Source organism: Rhinopithecus roxellana, chromosome 5, assembly GCF_007565055.1.
Source record: "Rhinopithecus roxellana isolate Shanxi Qingling chromosome 5, ASM756505v1, whole genome shotgun sequence".
NCBI classification, from domain to species: domain Eukaryota; kingdom Metazoa; phylum Chordata; class Mammalia; order Primates; family Cercopithecidae; genus Rhinopithecus; species Rhinopithecus roxellana.
The window spans coordinates 61,467,111-61,489,329 of NC_044553.1; the positions used below are offsets into that span (position 1 = coordinate 61,467,111).

Below are 22,219 nucleotides of genomic sequence, written 5' to 3' on the forward strand. Positions count from 1 at the left end.
TGCCTGCAGCATGTGGCTGCCCCTGGAGCAGTGGAGTGGGGTTGGGCTCCATGGTCAGAGGGGAGAGACATCCAGAGCTGTGGCTCCAGAGGATTCTGCCTACTTCCCTCCAACCTCCTTATACTTGGGCAGCCTGACATCTCTCTGGGTGAAGGCCCTAAGGCATAGTTCCTTTGCTGGGAAGGGACAGACAGAAAGCCCTTAGCTCCACCAACACGTCCCCCTGATTGTTAGTCATCAGTGTGGGTCTTGGGCAGTACTGCAGAGGGGGAGAGAAGAGTCTGGAAATGCTGATCCTCAAGCCAACCTGCATCTGGTGGCCCCTGATCAGGGAAAGTGGGTGGCTTTGTGGGGGCAGAAACCTAACTTGGAGTCCTGGTTAAACACTCACTCAAGTCCTGGGGCCAGTGGGTGTCAGACTGGAGAAGATCTAGGCTGCTCTGTCTAGTATAATAGTCTCTAGCTACATGTGGCTGTTGGAATAAAAATTAGTCAATGTGAAATAAAATGTTTTCAATTAAAAATGGAAACTTCATTTCAAGAGCTCAATAGCCACATGTACCTGGTGGCTATTGCATGGGACAGTGCAGATTGACAGAACATTTCCATTGCCACAGAAAGTTCTACTGGACACTGTTGGTATAGAAAGCGCAATGCCACGGAATACAAGACTCCGAGAAATGGCAACAGGGGCTGAGTTAGAGGTACTGAATTTTTTTCAGCCTTTTTATACTTTCATCCCATGTACCTTTTATACTTTTTATCCCCATGTACCTCTAGTTCAACTTTATCTCTTTGCCACTTTTAATTTGGAGGTGTTTAGGGGTCTGTCTGCCAGAGCCCTCTGGGGACAGACATCCTATTCTACCCTAGTAAGAATAACACATCCCATCACTGACGACATCAGAAGGTAGGCTTGGCAAGACAGAACCAATTTTTTGATGTGGAAGTTCAGCCATTCTAGATCCTAAACTGTCCTTTACATTCAAAATGAACTGCAGAAGCACATGTGCTCTAGTGCTTTAGGTCCTTAGGGACACAGCAGTGATTGAAAGCTCCCTTACCATTAAATCTGTCCCCTGTAGTTGGGCACTAGGGACCCAGAAATCAGAATTAGTTACACTGGTTCTGGGTCCCACTGAGGCTCTAGTGAGCATCAGGAAACTGTGGGCATGGGCAGATGTACGGGGAGAAATGGAAACTCTGGTTCCTTTGCCAAATTGCTACTGGGAGGTAACACCTTCATACCACCCCCAGTGTCTCTATTACAGAATCCCTTAGGTTTCTCCTCCTCTAAGGTGTGGGATGATCCCTCTCAGAGCCCACTGAGGAAGGAGAGGGGAGGTCTGCAGCACCGTAGCTGGCTCCTCTCACCTTCACGTCTGGTCTGCATCTCTAAATCGGATTCTCAGTTTCGCAATGGCTGACTGGCCCGGCCTTAATTTCTGTATTCTCGTGCTCTAGTATTTCCTTTTTCCATGCCCAAAAAGACATGTTCTCTGAGGACTTTTCAACCAATTTTATTATCAGATGTATACTTAGGCTACAATGCATGTGCCTTAATTATTCCCAAGATCATGCCTTCTTTCTTGTTGTTCCCTATGCCCAGAACTCCCCTTCTCTCCTTTCTCTGCCCATACAGATCTTATCCATCTTTCAGGGCTCAGTGAATCCTTTGTACCACATGAAACTTCTCAATGTAGGCCAACTTTTCAGCCAGCACCCTATCCCCTCTGAATCTCTATTGTGTCCATTGACGTCATCAACTGGTCAATACTAGAATAGTTTTTGGGCTGCTTAATTTACAACAGTTCTGTACCTTTGTCTAGTTTTTATACCACTTGAGGACAGGACAGGAATCTATCTTACACTTCATACTCAGTCTAGCATTTGATAGAGTGATAGTCACATAGAAGGCATTTTACAATACCCATTGAATGATTAAAGTCAAATTTTAATGTGTTTGACCTAGAGAAACATGAATATTCAAGACAGATAGTGATGCTTTTCCCTTCCCAGACCTCGGTAAGACAATTAGTTACAACATCTTCAGCAAGCCTCCCCATGGTAATAAGTGATATCCCCAGAGAAAGGATTAGCGACACTGGCCCATGGGGTTGCAAATGGTGCCACCTGGGATGACTCACCAGATATAATGAACACATGGGTCCCTTTCCCAAATGTGAGTTTATCAATTGCTCCTCCAGTATTCACACCACGGGTGACACCACTGCAGAAACTCACGGGACCTACCTGTTACTTAAATAAGAGAAACACTGATCTCCCCCACAAGGCAGGAGAATCACACTCCTAAGAGTTAGACCTTCTGCTCTTTTGCACTGAAATTTCGCTTCTGATATGTACAGTTCTCCTCCTGCTCCATTCTGCTGTGGTTCCCTGGGCTGAGGTTGTGATTTCATATGGTTTCAATTAACTAAGAATTCAGTAGAACAAAAACCTCAATTCCAGGCAGCAGTATCTTGGATACGTTTGTGGAAGGTTCAGGAGTACTTGCTCATTGCCTGCCTCATGGTTCCTAAGGTCCCAGCCTAAGGATGACGTCTGCAGAGCACTGAGTGCTGGATGGGAGGATTTCCTGGGGATGGGTGGAAGAAAGTGTTTGGGAGCCCACAGAGGAAAATACCTGGGCTCGACTCGGCATTTTGGACAAAGAAGAAATAGTTGTCCATCCTCCCTTGCTCTCCTGCTTCATTCTACTTACTTGGCTGGATGCTCAGTCTGGTCCCTGATCCAAAGATTATCTTGGAAGCACTGCTGTACCCCCACTGTGGGTAAGGTCTTTGAGATAACCTTCTTGATGCTAATCTGCTGGAACCCACTGGGGTCTCAGAGCCACATTCTAAAAGGCTCACTGGGTCTTTGGTGCTTCCCACGGAAGCGATTCCCTTTTCCCTTTATGATAGTGTAAACCTTAGTGTAAGCAAAGCCCCAAAAATGATAATTATAATAATATTTTAGAAAAGCTACTACTTATTGATCACTTTTTACATTCTGGCCATTATCTCATATTATTATGATGTAGTTACAGTCATTTTGCTGTTGAGAAGGTGGAGGCTTTATTGAAAACAGCCAGTGAGAGTAGAGCCCGAATTTTCCCCAGGTCTGTGGGCCTCCCTATACACTGCTGCCTCTATACCTTGTAATTGCATGTGGTATACTTGCCCTTCAGTTAGGGGTCTGGGCCACTTTTACCCTTAGGAGGAAGTTGAAAACTCTCCTAACTCCAGAGAGGAAGATGCTATGAGTAGGGATCCCCATACCATGTTTATTAGCCAATTCAGGGAATTTAGCTACCTGCTGCAATAAAAGAGAATTTGTGTTTGCCATTAACTCATCTCTTTCCCCCAAGGGCACTTTGCTAATTTCCTGAAAGCACTGAGTATTTGGAACTCTTTTTATGTTTCTATAAATTATTCTGCTCAGATTTTCATTTACTCAGTTGGCTCTGGGCACTTCTGTGTTTAGTATGAGAAATGGGAACATTTTATGTCACCAAGAGAGCTTGTAGAAATGGAAAATGAGTGCTTCTCAATATATTCCCAAGTTTGCTATAAATCATCACCTGTTTTCTCATAGACAAGTGGTGAGTTCTTTTTGCACTGGTCACTTGCAGGGTCATACTCACATGGGTGTACAGCCAGCCTGGTCCCTCCTCCAAAAATCAGCTTATTGTAGCCACCAGAAAACACACAATCAGATGGTGCTTTACAAGAACTCTAACCTGGGCAGGACCAGCCTAGCTGGGGCACTCCATCTCCTGTCCCTGTTTTCCAGGCTCCCCCAAGTCAAACTTCCTCTGACAAGAGAGAAAAGTCTCTTGTCTTAAGACCACCAGGTCTTAATTCCTCCTACTCACTCCTGAAGATGCATTAGAGGCCTCATTGATGCTGATTATTTCTTTCTAATCATCATGAAATAGCTTCATTTTATTTTGGCAATTGCTGAACACCGAGAAAACTGTGCAGCAAATGCTCCAACCACTGTCAGAACAGCTCCGGGGCAGGTTAGATGCAGGCATCAACATGCAGGATCTATGCTGCCCCAACACTTTGCAGGGTTTACCTACTAGAAACAATGGCAACTTTAACGCCTTTTTCCAAATGTTAATTTTTGGTCTTTTTGTACACACCTTTCTAACACACCTTGGAGCTGTATATTTCCAAGATGATTCTGCTCCTAATGGGGATAAGTTTCCTTAGAATAAATCTTTTCTGGGTGGTCTCTCAAGTGGAGACAGACTTCATATATTTATCATTAGACCTCTTTCTTTTTTGCTGCTAGAACTCTAGAGATGTGAGCATGGAAAAAGGGTCCCGCCCTCATGGAGCTTAAGGTATAGTGGAGGATATGTGTATGTACCAGGCAATGAGAATTGGAGGCTACTCATGTCTTCTGTTGTGCTTCCATTGCAACTTGCATGTACCTCCACTATGACATGGTGGCAATGGGCTATAGTTGTCTGTTTGCACTCTGAGCTCCTGGATGGCAGAGACTCTCCCTCCTTCCCTGGATGGCAGAGACCCTCCCTCCTTCCCTCTTTTCCTCCCTTCCTTCCTTCCTTCCTCCATCCCAGTCCTTCCTCTCCTTTCTTTCCTTTCCTTCCCTTCCCTCCCCTCCCATTCCCTTCCTCACACTTAGCGTAGTGCTTGGAATGAAATAATTGTCCAATAACTATTTGTTGAATGCATAAACCCTCTAAATATTTCCATTCATTTCTAATGCAGTTCTGCTATCTTCTTTTATTAGGACTATTTCATTTCTTCTTTAACTTCTATATTCCTTTTTACAAAATGTTCCTTTTTACAAACTTTTTATTATTTTTGATGGCATTATTTAGGCTCTAAGTTCTTCCTGTGTCTCTCAGTTGGATGTGCAGTTTTGAGAAAGTGTGTCCAATGCCCAGAGTCTTTGGAAAGCATAATTCATCACCTTTCATGAAAACGAAATGGTAACAAAAAACAATCTTTTGGCATAATCAGTCACAGTTTCTTTTCTGATAAAGATCTTTTGTCTCAAAGGAATCTGTCTCTGCAATGATGAAATGGCCTATTCCCATTGGCAAATACTACCGTTAGAAAACAGACTATTAAGCTAGTGGCTAGGAATTAAAATTTCAAGATATTCAAGCCTCATAAACAAACATGAAAAATTAGTTCAGGAGGTACAGATTCATCATCTGAGAAAGCAGAATAGGGGCTTTCTATGTCTTTGGCCAGAGCCTAAGTTTGGGTACTTACTTGGTTGCACTTGGAGTCTTGTTCCACTCCCAAAAGTAAGTGCTCTCCTGCCCGTGTCCACACTCTGGTACATCACAATACAAAATCCTGCCCTCTGCCAGCTGGGGCAGCTGCCCATGACCCTCACACACTCACAGCTTCTCTCTTGGGAGAAAAGCTTTTAAGCAGCCTATTCTATGGTTTTGATGATAAATTTTTCTTTCTAACTCCATGCCCAATAAATAGTCCCCCTAAGTTTCTCCTTCCCTCCCTGCCATACCTGAATCCTGCCACCCAACCCAATGGCTCTACTGATCTCTTCAGAAGTGCTGAGTCACCATGCCATGGTCACTATGGTAAGAAGGCTCAGGATGGGCAAACCAAAGACCAAACAGATGGCCTTGAAGGTGTGAGGTCTTCCTTCACAGAATGCAGGAGGCATGGTGGTGGCACGGTTAATAACAAGGCCCTAGAGTCAAATAGATTTGAGTTAAACTCTAGCTCTGTCATTCCTGGCTATAGAATCTTGGATAAGTTACTTATCCCAAGACTCTGTTTCCTCACCTGTAACATGGGCAAAATACGAGCTACCTATTATTAGGATGTATGTAATCATTGAATGAGAATTACATAAAAGACAGAGAATGGCCACTGGCACATGTCAGGCATTCAGTAAATAGTGGCTCATAATGGGATGATTCCCAGCAATGCTTTACACAAGGAGAAAGAATGAGGCTTCTTGCAGCCAGAAGCCCAGAAACACATCCCTGAACCACCCATTCCAGAACCACAGAGTGCCTCAGCACCCTGGCTGGTCTGCTCTAATTTAGGGGAAGATATCTCATGGATTCTAGGGGAGGTGGTGACAGAGTCTCAGCCACAAGAGACATAGGAGTGAGGGGGCAGAGTAGACCCCTTGGGTGCCAAGAAGAAAGTTCTATTTTAGAAACCTAACCAAGAGTGAAGTCTTTTTTCACAACTCAGGGATTTGTCCTCCGAAACCATTGTGCAAACCTTTGCCTGGCACAGCCTCAATCATCTCATCAGACCTGACACTGATAGTTACTCCCAGGCAACAAAGGACTCCTTTAATGATGGAACAGGTCACAACACAAACTCTCACTACTACGGTATCCTTCCATAATATAATCTGTCTGCAAAATTTCCCTTGATCATTTCTATAATGCTTACATGGATGAACAATAAGGCTGGTTCCTCTTCCAAATGTAGGTAGGTAGCTTCCTCCTGATGCGCACAGTGAGGAGAGCCTTTGATAAAACCTGTTTCATGTGACCTCCCTGTACCAATTGCCCCGTGGTATTGGGCAACATCCTGGGAAACCCTCCTGAATACTCTCCGAGTTGTGGAAAGTCTCCTACTGCTGTCCTTAGAGCCCCCGAGTGCTGGCGCCTAGGGGTGGGAGCCAGGGGCTGGGGACTGGAGAGCTCTTTGGCCCCCGGGTACCCAGGGGAAAATACCACCTTCCCATCAGCAGAGAAGCAGGGCAGCAACTCCCCATGTCTGCTCCCAGGACCCTAATACAAACACCACATTCTGCTTGCTTGGGGCAGACATTCTGAGGGTCTGGCTCTGTTACTCTTTAGTCAGATGCAAGGAGCTTCTGAAAGTGCTCCGAGGACAGAGAGCAAAGAAAATTTTATGTGACATTTTGCTGAAGCTGTTCTGACCTCCTTTTCTCAAAGTGTTCCTTGTTCTCTTTTCCTTTCCAGAGTCTTTGGCACTTCCCACTCCTAGTCTTCTTCCTATGGGAGACCCAGGGGTTGGATTTCTGCATATCCCTGTCTGAGGCAACACTAAATCCAAGCAGGGTTTAGGCACTTCCTGTGATTTGTGCTTTCATCCTTCCCTCTTTACCACCCAGAATTAGGCCAAGGCATCCAAAACCCTTGGACTCCTTTATTTCTAATGACCTTGACTCAGACGGGGCCCTGCCTCTGTGAAACTCTACAATGATAGAGAAAAAAGTCACAATAATTTCCATACACTTTTTGAAAGATGGGAGGAAACAGAGACCATGCTGCCTACTTCAGAGATATGAAAATGGAGGCTCAGAGAGGTCATGGCCTGGGCCACAGTCCTGAGCTGGGGCAGGAACTCAGCACTTGGCTCCCTAGCAGGTGGGCACTGCCAATACTCAGCTTATCTCACACTGGGTTTGAGGGTCACTTAGCAAAGAGCTGTGTGGCTCCACCAAACTCAGGGTGGGAGTAAGGGGCTGGGGCCCCTCCACTGCTCTGCACTGACCATCAGCACGGTCTTGAACAGATGCTAGACCCTAGCGTCAGGCCCCTGTGCAACATGAGCAAGATGTCCCCATGGTCCCCTCCAGCTCTCACTTCTGTGGTCCTTTGTTCAATCTGAAATCCAGCCTCAGGGAAGATCAGGAGTAGCTTTACATGAGAATGGGAGTGTGTTCAGTGGAGATGCAGAGAGAAGGGGAGAGTGAAGGAAACCAAGGACAGGCAAAGATTTGGGACAGTGGCTGCCTAAGGTTCTTTGATATGGCATTGATGAATGGCATGTCCTTCCCCCGCTCCCTTGGAAATAAGAGGCTCTCCAGCAGAGGGTAGGGATGGGGGTGGGTGTGGCCATTTGTGCAGGAGGATCCCAGCTCACTTACTTGGTATGACCACCGCTTGGGTCCCCTTCCCAAAAGCGAGTCTGTTGTTCCCATAGGCACAGTATATAAGCGTATTACAAAAACGTCCTGGTTTTGCCCACCCCCTTTCTGAAGACACATCCCTTCACAGTGCCTCTAAGATCTGGAAACCCTGAAAGGTGAATCCTAGTTTTCCGTGTAATGGGTGGTATGAGGACTTGAAGGAACCTCCCTAAAGGGTATAAACAGCACCAGACCCCAATGCTACCTGTTGGCCTTAATTTTCCTCATCACAGCTATCAACAAACACAGTTTTGGCTATTTCTTCTTTGGGAGAAACAGAATCTTTACAAAACTTCATGAAAAACATTGCATCCTACATAGGCTGGGTGGGTGTGAATATTTCTAAAGATACCAGAGAGCAAGCTGGCATTTTCCTACTTCATCTGCCATGCTTGAGAAGAAGGTATCATTTTCCTTTGGACATATGCAAAAATGTATTTTTCACCTTGCCATAAATGCACACTGTGCTGGGGCACATGCTAAAAACATGCCTCGGCATGACTCAGAGTCACTGCATCCTCTCGGGGCTGAGTGAGAGTCTTGGGTGACTCACGCCTGACTCATTCCTGTTTCTGTCCTCACCCTGCTCAAGGATGCTAACTGCCAAGGGGGCTTTTGTCCTCAAGAAAGTCAAAGATCTCAGCACAGAACAGACTCAATTCCTTTTCCAGAAACACAGTTGGGGGAATCACGTGTGTTCTCTGTCAAAGAATGTGGACTGTGCATGGTCATACCTGTCCTGTCTCCAGCCATCAGGGAACCCACCCCCCTATCTTGGAACACGCATATATAAATTGTTATTAGACCTTTTGTTATGAGTGCTTAGTATCCCTAATAAGACTGGAAGTTCTTGACATCAGGAGCCCTAGCTTAGGGTTTTAAAAATTCTTTTCTTTGTTTCTTTCTTTTTAAACCAACTATGATTCCCTGGTTTGTTGATGATACTCAATAATCATTTACTGAATTGAACTGACTTTTATTGTGCATAATTATTGGAACAGGGAGGCCAGTTTTGGGAGAGGTTAAAAGCTAAGTATACTCTGGGTAAATGTGAGCTGCAAAATCTAAGTGCTTAGGCAAGGAAAAACCAAGGAAGCATTTCTAAGAGATATAATAAGAAGGCAATATAAAAACTGAAACATCGTGAGGTTCATATGACCCTCAGCAGAGAGGCGGGAACTGATGAACAAGTAAGAAATTTGACGCAAAGCAAATTCAAATATTTCTCTGCTGATATCTTGAGAATAATTCTCCTTAAAGGTAAAAAGAATAATATGGCAGAAAATGTATATTTGAAATGAGCAGCATTGTTATGATTAATAACAACAAAATAGTAGTAATAATAATCTATTATAGACCAGAATAATTATATCTATATATATGCCCAATATTGAGGATAGGGCTACACACTTCTGCAGATTTGACTTACTTGGACTGACCAGAAGTTGTGTGCCAGTTCCAAATACGAGTTTCTTAAAGCCTGTGTTCACACTCTGACATAACTCTGTACAAAATGGGACCCTGTCACTGGGCCATAGCCTGGGATTGCCAAGTCACATGCAAGTTAGTTACTAAGGGTGTTTCTACGTCTGCATGCATGTGCCAAAGTGGTAGGAGGCATCTAATTTTACTATTTAACCTTAATTCTCCTAAGATCATTGGAAGATGACAACAAATAAGATAGAACCCAACTGAAGATTCTGCCTTGTATACAGTGGATTATATAAAAATGTCACTAATATTCAAGTTAAAAAATTTATTCATATAATAGAGTTTCAGTTCTAGATAGGACCTAGGGAATTTTTATCCATACACACTTAACTGTCAGTTATTATACATGTTTCTTGCAAGAGTGATGCCCATGGATACTGTACAGTGCAACATTATTATTGCCAATTTATCTTCTAATTTAACTAGCAGACAAAACTATGTGCCCTTCCCCCCAAAAAGAAAAAAAAAATCAATGAAAACAGATGTCCTTCAACTGTAATATAAATCAGGTTATTTCATGGAACTTACTTGCTTCAACAAATAGTTTTGTTCCTGCTCCAAAGACAGTTTTGAAGCCTCCCGTATTTCCCACAGTGATTTGCACTGCGACAAAATGGGCCATTTCCTTCTCCTTCCATTTTTACACTACAGCTGGGGAGCAGGTCTAGGGAGCCTATACTAAGGTGCTAGTAATAAGGAGGACATTTTTATACTCCCCTTGTAAAACCTATTTTTTTTTCACTGTTTATGAGCATAACTCACACTTCTTGCCTATCAGAAGTTTAGTTCACCAAACAGCAGTCACAGAATATGGCCCCAGGACCAGGATCTCCAGGTTCTAGTCCCAGCTCTAGTTTGCACTGACTTTATGACCATTCAGCCAACCTCTCTGGGTCTTAATTTCCTTATTGGGAAAATAAAGAGGTTTGCACTAGATATTTTGAAGCTCCTTCTCAGAGCTAAAGTTCTATGTCCAAAGTGCCTTCACCCTTCATTTCTCTATAACTCATAAACAAGTTAGGCTCTTGTAGATCAGTTATACTGGTGGCTGGTCTCCCTGGGGAAAATAATAGAAACAGTGAAGGAAAGGGAGAGTCAGAACAAGGGAATGGCTGCAGCCAGCTCCCCTCTCTCTTCTCCCTATTGGGGTAAATGCTCCCAGCAACTCTGCACTTTTTGTTTTGTCATTGAAAGGGGAAGAGAACTCTTTAGACACTTAGGCCATCCATGTCAAGATTTCCCGAAGCGCCCTCTCTAACTCACAGCAATATCTAAAGCAGAAAAGATAAATTCCAAGCATTTCACCAGTCACTGTGATTGGCATCACCTCTCATTTCTAAGTAAACTAGGGCACAAGCTCTGCAACATCATGCAGTAGAAACAGCAGGGCTTTCAGGTGTGGTGGTGTATGCCTGTAATCCCAGCTACTCAGGAGGCTGAGGCAGGAGTATCAAATTGCAGTGAGTTGAGATTGCACCACTGCACTCCAGCCTGGGCAACAGAGTGAGACTCTGTCTCAAATAAATAAATAAATAAGATTTAAAAATTAAAAAAAATAAAATAAAAGAAAGAAAGAGCAGGGCTTTTTAGTCAGGCAGGCAGACCCAAGTTTAAATTTAGGTCCTTTACATACTAGCTTTGGGATCTTGGACGCTTCTTTTTCTGAGCCTCAGTTTCTTCTTTTGTAAAATAGGATACTTCCCCCTACCTCATAGAGATATTTGAGATAAACAATTCTACATGTCATGCATCTAGCATAGTATCTAAACATCGTAGGGACTGAGATGGTGGTTATTATTCCTATGTTAAGTTAGGTTGTTGATTAACAGGGCTATTTCCTGAGGGTTATAGAATTTGTTTATGAAATATAAGATTCCATACTCTTGAGTACTATAAACTCTCAGGTGGTATAATAACGAAATCCCAGAACAACCGATTTTGAGGGCTTTGACCCCCTCATCCACTGGAGGAGTCAGAGGTGCAGAGAGGGGTGATGACTCATTCCAATATCACACAGCCAGTTGGGACCAAATCAAACCTAGAACTCTGGACCGAAACCAGAAGCCCTGGGTTTCTTTCTCTGTACTTCACTGACTCTTCTTGGATGATGTTTAGTATAAGGGGGCACAATCTCTGGAGTGAATTGGGAGTGTTTTTTTGGGGGCATGGGTAAAATCACCTTGAATATCCTCTTCTAAATGCACCTCTGAATCCACGGCAGTGGAAGTAGAAAGGATCTATTTGATCATGACAATGCAATTTTCTGCTCTTCTAGCTCTTCTAGCTCTAGTGGTTAGCTAAATTCCACCCCAAAGAAAGCATGCTTAAATAGTCTTTAATACTTTCACTGATTTATCTGGATGTCACAATTCTTAATGCTTCAGTAATAGATTAAAAATAAGATATAATGACAAAAATAACATCACCTTTTCTTCTGCTTATTGTCACCAGAATACATTTTGTAATTACCATAGAATCTCATACTTACTTAGTTCCACTTTTAGCTGAGTGCCTGTCCCAAAGGTGAGTGTGTTTCCTCCTCCCATGAGTATCACAGTGTTTGGTGCCTCACAATAAACTCCCTTTTAGGCCACTTCACCCCTTTTCTTGATGTGCTCTAATGAGTTAGAAAACACTCAAACTTTAATATAGCTATTGAGTTACTCCTAGGAGAAAAAAGTGCCCCAAATGGGATAAATTCATGGACTTTTTGTACTAAGAGACGAGAGAGGCCATTGGACCCACTTCCCCATTTACAGATAAAGAAACTGAGGCTTAGAGGCAAAAGATCTGGTCTAAGTTACATTGCTAGTTGGTAGCAGAGACCAAAACATGGCTCTATTTGAATCCCAATCTAGCATTTCTTTCTCTCCACCACAGGCTCAAATGTACTGTGTCATTTGCTTAATTATCTTCTTCCCTTTGGCCTGGAAACTTGATTTCTTTGGGTGTTTGATTTCAATTAAATAAGAATTTATCAAGTACTTGCTTTTGTAAAAGGACCATATCAGACACTTCATGGAATATTAAAGAGTGTCTATTCTCAAGGATCTTTTGGTTCAAATAGGCAGATATTCTTAGTAAGAAAAGATTTATGTAGCTGCATATGTCACAGATTGTCTAAGATTCCACAGCTAAATTTGGGATATGGAGGGCTAGAGGAATGTGAAGGGTGCCCGGGGAGAGACTACAGTCTAGGCTTTAAACAGGAAGTGAGGCTATTTCTGGAAAAACCACGTTTGTCCTAATTGTCTAGAGTATTAGTCTTTTCTCCATCCTGACCTAGTGAATTAGTTCTACTGTTGTTTCCAACTCTTCTATTAGCTATTTTCATTTTAAATGAAGAGTCCATGGAGGCTCAATCTTAAATTCACAGAACATTGATAATAAAACAAAGATGATGCAATCCATGAGGATAACACACAAGACATATGGAAACCTTAAACCAGATAAGGGGAAAACATGGGTGGGATGGGGTCAACATGTACCTGGAAAGACTAGAAGCATTGTCCCCTTCCCAAAGGTGAGTGTGCTGTATCCTGAATTCACACTATAGCAAATCCCCATACAAAAATGACCTGCAGTGTTTCAACCCATGGTCTACTTAGGGAAAAGGAAAGAAAACCTTCATTTATGTAGAACCTATTATGAGCCAAGTGGATTAATAATATGTATAATTACACTACTTCATTTGGGCCTCAACTGTGCCACAAGCTTAAATCTTATTATCCTCATTTTACAAATGAAGAATAGGTGATCTGAGGCTGAGCAGGGGCCAGCACTGCTAACAAAGATGTAAGTATCCTGGATCCACAAGACACTTTGGCAGAGGATGGATAAATCTTAGGAGGCGCTATGAGAGAAGACTCCTCTTCCTTGTTCCTTCTAGAGAGGGATTACAGCTATATTAGGGTCTAGAACCAGACATCAGAACTCTAGTAACAGTGCTCCTAAAAATCTCCAGCTCATTTTCCATTATACAATCATTTCCTGAGACATGAAGACATTTTACCTCAATCTTTCTGTTGCCTCTCTGACGCCTTACTTACCAGGCCTGACCAGGAGTCTGGTCCCACTCCCAAAGATCAATTTATAGCCGCCATCCATCCCACAGTGTTTCTTAGTCAGTCAAGAACACCCAGAAGCCCACACATCCTTTTCATACCTAAGACATAGAGATATGGCCTTTTCACCCACAAGCAGATACGGGTTACATTTTAACTTCCTTTTTACACAGGCCATTTGACTCCAATTTGGGGTATTTACTGCATATCACTTGAAATGAAGTTTCTACCTGCCCACATCTCTGACTCTGTTGTCATCAAACTCATGATGTTCAACTCCATTTACCCAACAGATGTAGCTAGCCCTTCTTTCATTTCCATTACAGTTATCAATTTTTAGATTCCTGACATAGCGTCACCCCTAATTTTAACTTCAATCAATCTGAAACTTCACGGAATAGCATCCAGATCATCATGAGTGGCAGCTTCCTGCTCCCCCGAGTCAACTCATTTTAGAAGCTCAGTGACTCCTTGTTACTCACTTGAGTCCCATCCAGCCCCCAGAACCAAGCATCTCTCTGATTAAAGGACACCCACTCTGCTTTAAGCTTGGTAAAAAGTACCACTTGTCTTCTCTTTAGTTCTTTTCTTTGCAAATCCACTGTTTTCCATTGGCTTCACGAGCAATGTCTTAGCTTTTTTTGATATTAAGAAGAAACACAAACTGGATAAAACAGTACTAAGAGCATGCTAAGGGATGTTCTTATACAATCCCTTTATTTCAGTCTCCTGAAACAGTCAGAAAAGAGCAGGCCCATTATATCCCTTTATGTGCTCCAAATGTTACGGTCTGAGAGAAGACAACACAAGGAAGAGGAAATGCATAGGAAATTGGACTCACTTGGGATGACTTGGAGCTTTGTTCCAGTTCCAAAGGTAACTGTCTGGTAACTTCCAGAATTCACACTGTAATGCCTGCCTTTACAAAATGACTTCCCTTCCCCTGCCCTTTTCATTTGAGTAGCATTTGAGCCACTATACTTCAATAGAAGAGAGAGTGCTTTTTACCAATGCCTAGGGCTACAGATTACATGTAAATGGCGATTTCACTAAGAACCTACAAATTCTCATGTTAAAAGAATTCTACGATCTGACATAGTTTTTCTTTGTTCTATAAACAATATTTTACATGTGGATAGCATTTAAGAATTTACAAAATACTTTCACATATATTAGCTTATCTTTAAAGTAACATCTGAACCCCGTAAATATATATACCTATTACATACCCACAACATTAAAACAAAAAATCTGAGGTGATATTAAATGTTTTCATTTTATAGATAAAGAAACTATGGCCTAGGTTCACTAATGAAGCCAGGTTAGGAGAACTGGAAGTGCTCAGCCAGACTTTCTGCCTTTTTCTTTAGGATCAACTCTCTAGGCTGTTTCAGCCTGTGATGTTTGGTTCATCCACATGGCTATTTTTTTTTCACAGCTAGCTCTTCTATCCTCCGCACCATTACTTTAACATTTCTTCCTTCATTGGAATCCACTTAACTCTGCAGAAACCATTAATTTCTTGACACTTGGGCCTTCCAAATACTGCAGTAAGTTTGGTGGGTCTCAGTAGCCACATTAAGCCTCCTACTTTAGTGACATATTGCCTACTTAACAGGTTTTACTGATAATCTTGTCCCACTCCCAGAGATGAATGTGTTATAAATCACAGCACTGTGCTGCCTGACAAAAACGCCCGAGTTACCTTGATAATAGATTAATGTGATTAGCATGCAGCCATCCTCCCTCGTGGGAGCTCTGGTTGGGATTCCCCCTTTTTGATATTGGAATAAAGACTAAGCCATGGAATTAAGCCTGAGAAAGCCTCTTTTCAGGGCGCAATAGTGGTACAATAGATGTAGTCAAAAGCCTAAGAAGAGTCCAAGTGATATTCTCTAGACTACTCTGAAAATTATTTCTTTCAAGGAGATTTACATAATTTCCCCAAGTAATCTTGTTTTACTAGCCAAAAGATAGCAACTCTGACCCCCATTTTTACCTAGGAATCAACACCTGTACATATCTCATTTTACCACTGTTTAGCAAACTACTCATATCCTTGTAGGTAATCTTTCTTTCTTCTATGAATTAAATGTTTTTATGAGCATGGAATAGGACAGGGGCTATGGTTGGAGCATTAGGGGTGTGAGACAACGTTCCATTTTCCCATTTGTTTAAATGGCTTTCCTCATTAAATGTCAATATTCCTTAACTCAAAGAAAGAGGAGGCATTTGGTCACCTGTGCAACATATGACTACAGGATAAGTACAAACACTATGATCAATAATTATCAGGTACTTACTGGAACTCACTGATAAGGTGGTTCCCTTCCCAAAGATCAGTGCAGTTCCAGCCTGGTTGGCACAGTGAAATGAGGCCCTGCAAATACCTCATGTACCCGCTCACTCAAATCCACCTCGGACATAACTATAAATGATGGAAATTTGTATTCTGTCCTTGCCTTTGGTGCAAAAATCTCAGTGGGTTTTAGTATTTGGGTATGAAATAGCAAAGCTCTGTAATTTCATGAAAAAGAGAGGCAGTTGGTGCTAAGCCCTTTATTCACTCAGTAACTGTTCACTGAACACCCTCCGAAGTGTAAAGACATTGTGCCGGCGCTAGGGATATGGTGAAAGTCACTTAGACACTGTCCCTGTCCTCATGGTGCCTACGGTCTAGAAGAAGGCAAACAATAAATACATAGATAGTATAATGTTAAGTGCTGATAGTGTGTGAATTAAAATCAGGCTAAATAACAGGGTAGAGAGCAGCCAGGTAGTGGCTGTGTTTGATGACTTGTTAGATTGTCTGGGTAAGAAAGGCCTCTCTGAGGTGATGTCTAAAGTGAAGTCTAGGCTTGGAGGAGTTAATCATCATCCCTTTTGAGATAAATGGAGGGGCTGAAAGAGCAGAGCCTGGCTCCGAGTCACACAGAGTGTCCACATGGACACTTAGATCATGCCTTCGCCCTGCTGAAGTGTTAGATATAAATCTAACCATGTAAATTTCTGGTTAGAAAAGGTAAAGTAAGACAGCTTTTCTTTCAGAGTGATTTTGGCATGTTATCTGGGCAACTGGAAGTTTTGGCCCTGGCCATGGAGAGCAATGAGGTTGCAAGGGGCTGCCAGCTGCAAGAGAAAGTGTTTGCATTTCAGAGCAGACTTCTCTGATGGAACTGATCACTGAGCTAAGGAGACATCTTCCATACTGCTTCTCTGTTAAGCTTCCATTCTGCTTCCCTGTTAACAATGCAAACTCCCACCTGGCAGAAGTGAGGATGCAGAAGGCATGAAGAATGCTCTGCTCCCCATGAAATATGGATAAATTGAGAATATTTGGCAGTCCACTTAGATTTCCAAAAAAGCGTATTACTCAATAACTACTCAAATTCAGAATTCATTTGTAATGATACTTACTAAGATTCACCTTTAACATGGTCCCCCTTCCAAAGAGCAGCTTCTGGCCATCTGAAAACCCACAGTGATCTATTGTACCACAAAAACCAAAGGATGCTTCATTTCCAAGCATGGTACTTCTCCCAGGGTTCTTTCGCTTGGTCGAAACCTAATCTAACACTAAGCACATATTTAGCTAAACTCAAGAAAAATTTTAAGCTCACATACTCTTTGGAATGGTAGGAAACTTCAGAAACCATTTACTATAAGCTCTCAACCTCACACATTTCTCTCCTGAGTGACCTCCGGTTTCTGAAGATCTCAGGGAAGGCCTTGCTCACCAATTCCCATGTTCTTTTATTTCTTATAATTAGAGAGGTCCACCTTATATCCAAACCCAACCCTTTCTCTGGCATGGCCAAAGTCCATTAAATTTGTTCACCTTTAAGTTTACCCTCACATGAAATTTTTCATAAAATCTAATTATTAAAAATCATGAATCATTTGACCATCCATCCTTTTCAAAGAGATTTCACATATATTATATCATCATATTATCTCATCTGAATTTCACAGACTCCTTTGAAATAGTCAAGGCTGGAATAATAATCTCCACATTTTAAATTAACTGAGGCTGGAAGAGCTCAAGTGATCTTCTCATCTGCCTAGTGAGTGAGTGGCTGAGCAGGGGTCCACACTGTTTTTTGGCTTCTAGTTGAATGCCTTAATGATGTATTTTGCACACGTTCATGTATTGATCATACTACCTTGCCTTTCAAGTATGCCTCCTTTCTTATTCCCTCCCTCAGTGAAAGAGACAATATCATCAACGAAACAATACCCCCCTCCAAAAGAAAACCCTCTAGCTCAATTCCTTTTCAGAGCAGTGACTTTTTAATCCTCACATACTTTCTGTGAACCAGAAGATAAGGGTTACCAATATTTCAGTTACATTAATTGGGAAAAATGAGGGCCAGAGGAAATAAATCAGAATAATGGTTATAGAGGCTGCAGCCTGGTACAGACAGCAATATTTTGAACATTAGAAATTCTAAGTCCTTGCTCTGCTATTGTGACCATGTTCAAATCAACTACTTTGAATAGAGAGAAATGCCATATCCATCTTCATCTGCCCCTTGGGAAAATCAGATAAGAAATGTGAAGAAATAAGGAAAGTACCCTTTACTATGTGTTTTCTCTTAAGAAAATAGACTCTAGAAAACATCAAGATAACATTATCCTTTATCCATGCTGAATTTGTACATAAGTGCATGCGTATGCATAAGAGCAACATGAAACATTTTAGAGACAAGTTTGAGACATTAATTTGGGCCAACACGGCACATTGAATTTCAAACTGATGACAAGGCTCAATTGTGGGTCAAGCCCCAGTACTCACTTGGTTTAACTAGCACCCTGGTTCCTCCTCCAAAAGTTAGCTTGTTGCTTGCAACATTGATCACACAATGATTTGAGGCCCAGCAAAAACCACAGGGACCAAGAAAATAATACTCAGTCGGTGCTCAACAAAGGACATTTTCTATGGTATAGGAAAAGTGGAGAGTTTGCAATGTGCAGGGTAATCCTGTCTCCTAGCACTGTATCCTCTTCATAGAGCTGGAATGCTTGCAAGTGGGCACATGTTTGGGTCTAACCCCTTCACATAGTTATTCACTACTCTGCTCTGGCAATTTGGATTTTCTCTGTGAATAAGGATAATATTAATAGCTCTCAACCATAACCTCATTCAGGGGCCCATTTGGCCATTTTTGTCTCACAAAGGCAATTTTCTCTGAAAACAGAAAGCCCTAGAAGTTCCAGAGAATCTTCAGGGTAGGGCTATCCATACATTCAGAACGGAAATGCTGAGTGAACACACCATATACATGCATGCACTTGCAACAGGGTTTCTGTATTTGATTGAGTGCTCAGGAAAGGCCCCAAAGAGAGGACGAATACTTTAGTCCTAGGTCCTCCCAGGCCCTTCCAGCTGCCATACCCACCGGGTATTGTGGATCAACTTTACTTTCTCAGTGAAAGTTTCAGACCCAGACTCCCTCCAGCTACTCTAGAGCCCATCCATTGGTGAGGCTAAGTGCTGAGGAAGCAGGGGAACAGGCTTCTTGGGGAAAGTTTACAGAGAACCACAGAGAGGTCATTCTCAATAAGAAGGAGTGCAGCGACACATGGAGCCTCTGACAGGGAGATGGCCAAGAGTCACAGGACCCAAGAAAAACACACCTTAGAAAGATGGTCTCATTCGCTTGTCCTTTCTGGGTGGAGGGCCATGTCCTTCCCCAGGTGTTGTGTGTGGACCAGAGCGGGTGCTTTGGGATGCTCACATGTTTTAGTGGGACCTCCCTTCTTTGCCTTTGGTGGGGACCATCAAGTCCTCTCTGATTCCTGGGTTCCTAAAAGGGACTTTCCATCGCCTTTGCCTCCCTCTGCTTGCTCATCCTAATCTACCTAGGGACTGGGGTCTTCCAGGAGGGGAAATACACATATCTCTTTAGTTTCAAGACTAAAGGAGTTAATTCATCTCCCCTTTTAATTTATCCACAGTAATATTTCCCTGGAATAGAAAGCGACTCACTCACCAGGCCAGACAGTCAACTGAGTTCCTCTTCCAAAGTATAGCCTCCCCAGGGTTGAGCCTCTGTCGGCACAGTGCTGGTCCCCTTTACATGAACCCAGCCCTAATGTTCCCCATCCCTTCTCCCCCCAGCTTTGGAATATAGGGTTGAAAATTTACCTCCATCCTCTTTAAGCATCTGTAAGTCTTTTTCTTGCACAGACAGCAGTCTAAGCTGGACAGTCAGTCCTCAGATGCTTTAACTCCAGGGATAAGTGATCTGTGGTAACAATAGCCTTTCTACCTTCAGAGTTCCCTCCCATCAGAAAGCAATTACACATCCTTTTGAGTGTGTTTAAATTGGAAGGAACTTTGCTCCCCTGGTCCTATTTTCCAGTACAAAAGGCTGCTCACTTACTTGGAGTGACATTATGTTTGGATCCCTTTCCAAAGCTGAACTTGTAAAATCTTTGATAGCCACATCTGTCCTCTGCAAAATCACCTCATTTCCTTCATTCAACCTCTGATCCTCCCTTAAGACATTCCCTTTATCTCTTCTTTCTTTTTTTCCTCCTTGATATCTCCTATTATTTTCTCATTTACTGTACTGGGAAATCATACCCCACTATCTTCAAGGTGTAAAAATCCCAAGTAGGCTTTAGCTTATGAATAATTTGATGAACTATTTCTTTGGCTATCAAAATAGTAAAAATAGAAGAAACAAGTCTGAGCTCACCTATTAATCCTCCAGGCTTGAGTCATGGGATCTTAGCCTTTAGAGTTGAAAGGGAGCCCAGAGGTGATTCAGTCTAATAGCTAATATGGCATAGAAGTGCCTTCTGCAACATCTCATGGTTAACCTTAGGGATCTGGCATGAAGATATCTAAGGAAGAAAAGTTCCATACTTCACAAAACAGCCTGTCCACTGCAGGGCAGTTCCACTTGCTCAACAATGTTTGAGAGGACGTTGGAGCACATCTTTCACCTGCTGGTTTTGATTTGGCCTCCACACTCATCCTTTACCTGGTCTACATAGTAGTTCTTCAAATATTTGAAAGGAGTTAACTCTCTCACTTAGAGACCTGAGATAATTTCAGATAATTAGCTCAGTTTTTATCTGACCACGAAGACTGTGCCACCAACAAATGTACCATCTTAGGAGGAGATGTTCTGAGGTGACAGAGAAGGCGAGGGAGACATGTGAGGTAGAAAAATTATGGTTCTAACACAAACTGGGAAAGCTCTTGGAATTTAGTTCTTGACCGTTTCACTTCCTAGGTGAATTTGCTTAAAAACCTACCCAACATTTTGCTTAAAATTATTCTGGACTTTTCTTTCTTACTTACTTGCTCTTATAGTTACTGTGGTTCCGGCTCCAAAGCTGAGCTTGTAGTTGTTAGAGCCACAGTGCGAGGTCGCCCTACACAAACCTCACCAAGAGTTAAGATAGTGGGCTGGGGGACAGGCAGACCTGGCTCTTAATCTAGCTCTGCCCCTCATCTGCTTTAAGCCCTTGGCTAACTATTTCAACCTCTTTGTTTTAGTTTTAACTTTCACACGGTTTCCTTATCTGTGAAAGTGGAGATAGGTAATATCTATCCCACAGGGTTGTTAGGAGGGTCAAATGAGTCAAGGCATGAAAGGTGCTTTGCACATTGCGAGTATTGAAGAAGTGTTAATTATTAGGGTATTATCAAGGGGATCTAATTCTTTTCATCTTTAAATAATACATATAATTTTAATTGTCTCTGAAATCCTGGATATTCAGGGGTGCTTTAAATTATATCCAAATGCTCTTTTGTTAAGTAGCAACAGTTAAAATTCAGGCATTTTCCTTATATAGAATAGCACCTTGAGAACATGGTTGGCAGTTTCAGCATGTCTACTCGATCATAGGATTTGTTTACTACATATCTGTTCAAATGACATATGAATAAGGACTAATAAAATATTATGGGTGGGGACCCAAAATGCAAAATAAAAGAACTCAAATACAGACTGAAAACAAGAATTTAGCATAATGTGTTGGTAACTTTTTCTTCTAGGCAACTATAACTTACTTGGTTTTACATTGAGTTTGGTCCCAGATCCAAAGTAAAATTTGTTGAAGTTGTACACCATGTTTACTAGCATTACAAAAAATCCCCTGGCACTTCCTAAAAAGGAGACTTGTTATCCAGAGATGACTAACCAAATTAGACCAAGACTAACCCAACCACAGCAGTTCTTTGCTAATTCACTGGAAAATTTGAGAACCAAAGTGAGGAATGAGCAGGGAAGGCACATTCATTATCAGAGACAGGCAAGATAAGGGCAACTGGTTTTCTTCAGTGGTTTTATTGATTTCTTTTCTTTAGTTTTCTGCTTGGGTTCATTCTTGTGTCCTCTGTGCTCAGTGCACACAATATTGGAAACAAGGACACTGCAAGTAAATGTTCTTTACCTTTCTCTTTTCCTAATTATAAATGAAAACTACCCGCAGGTGGACTTAACTAAGGAGAAAATTCATATTCTGCCTTTAGCTCCAAGGTGATCTGGAAGCTTCTCTTTGAGACTCTGTATCTGAATCTGGGTTGCACTTGACAACTAGACCTGAGCTTTTCTTAAGGACACCCTGAGCAATGCCAGCTGGCCAGTGCTCTGTATGTATGACCTAATAAGATCAATATAGTCTTTCTGTCACAGTACCTACATTATACAACCACGTAGATTTTAGCATCCACATTGACACTCTCCTCCCAGACCCCACAAACTGTCCATTGTGGCTTTTTTTTT

General features: G+C 42.2%; 1 gene segment (V, D, J or C); it reads right to left on the bottom strand.

The window, feature by feature from the left end:
- Positions 1 to 22,219, bottom strand: part of LOC104674124 — an 840,972-nt gene that overhangs the window by 5,901 nt on the left and 812,852 nt on the right. The window contains 1 exon segment of the C gene segment in view: positions 16,893 to 16,943. Coding sequence covers positions 16,893 to 16,943 — 51 coding nt within the window.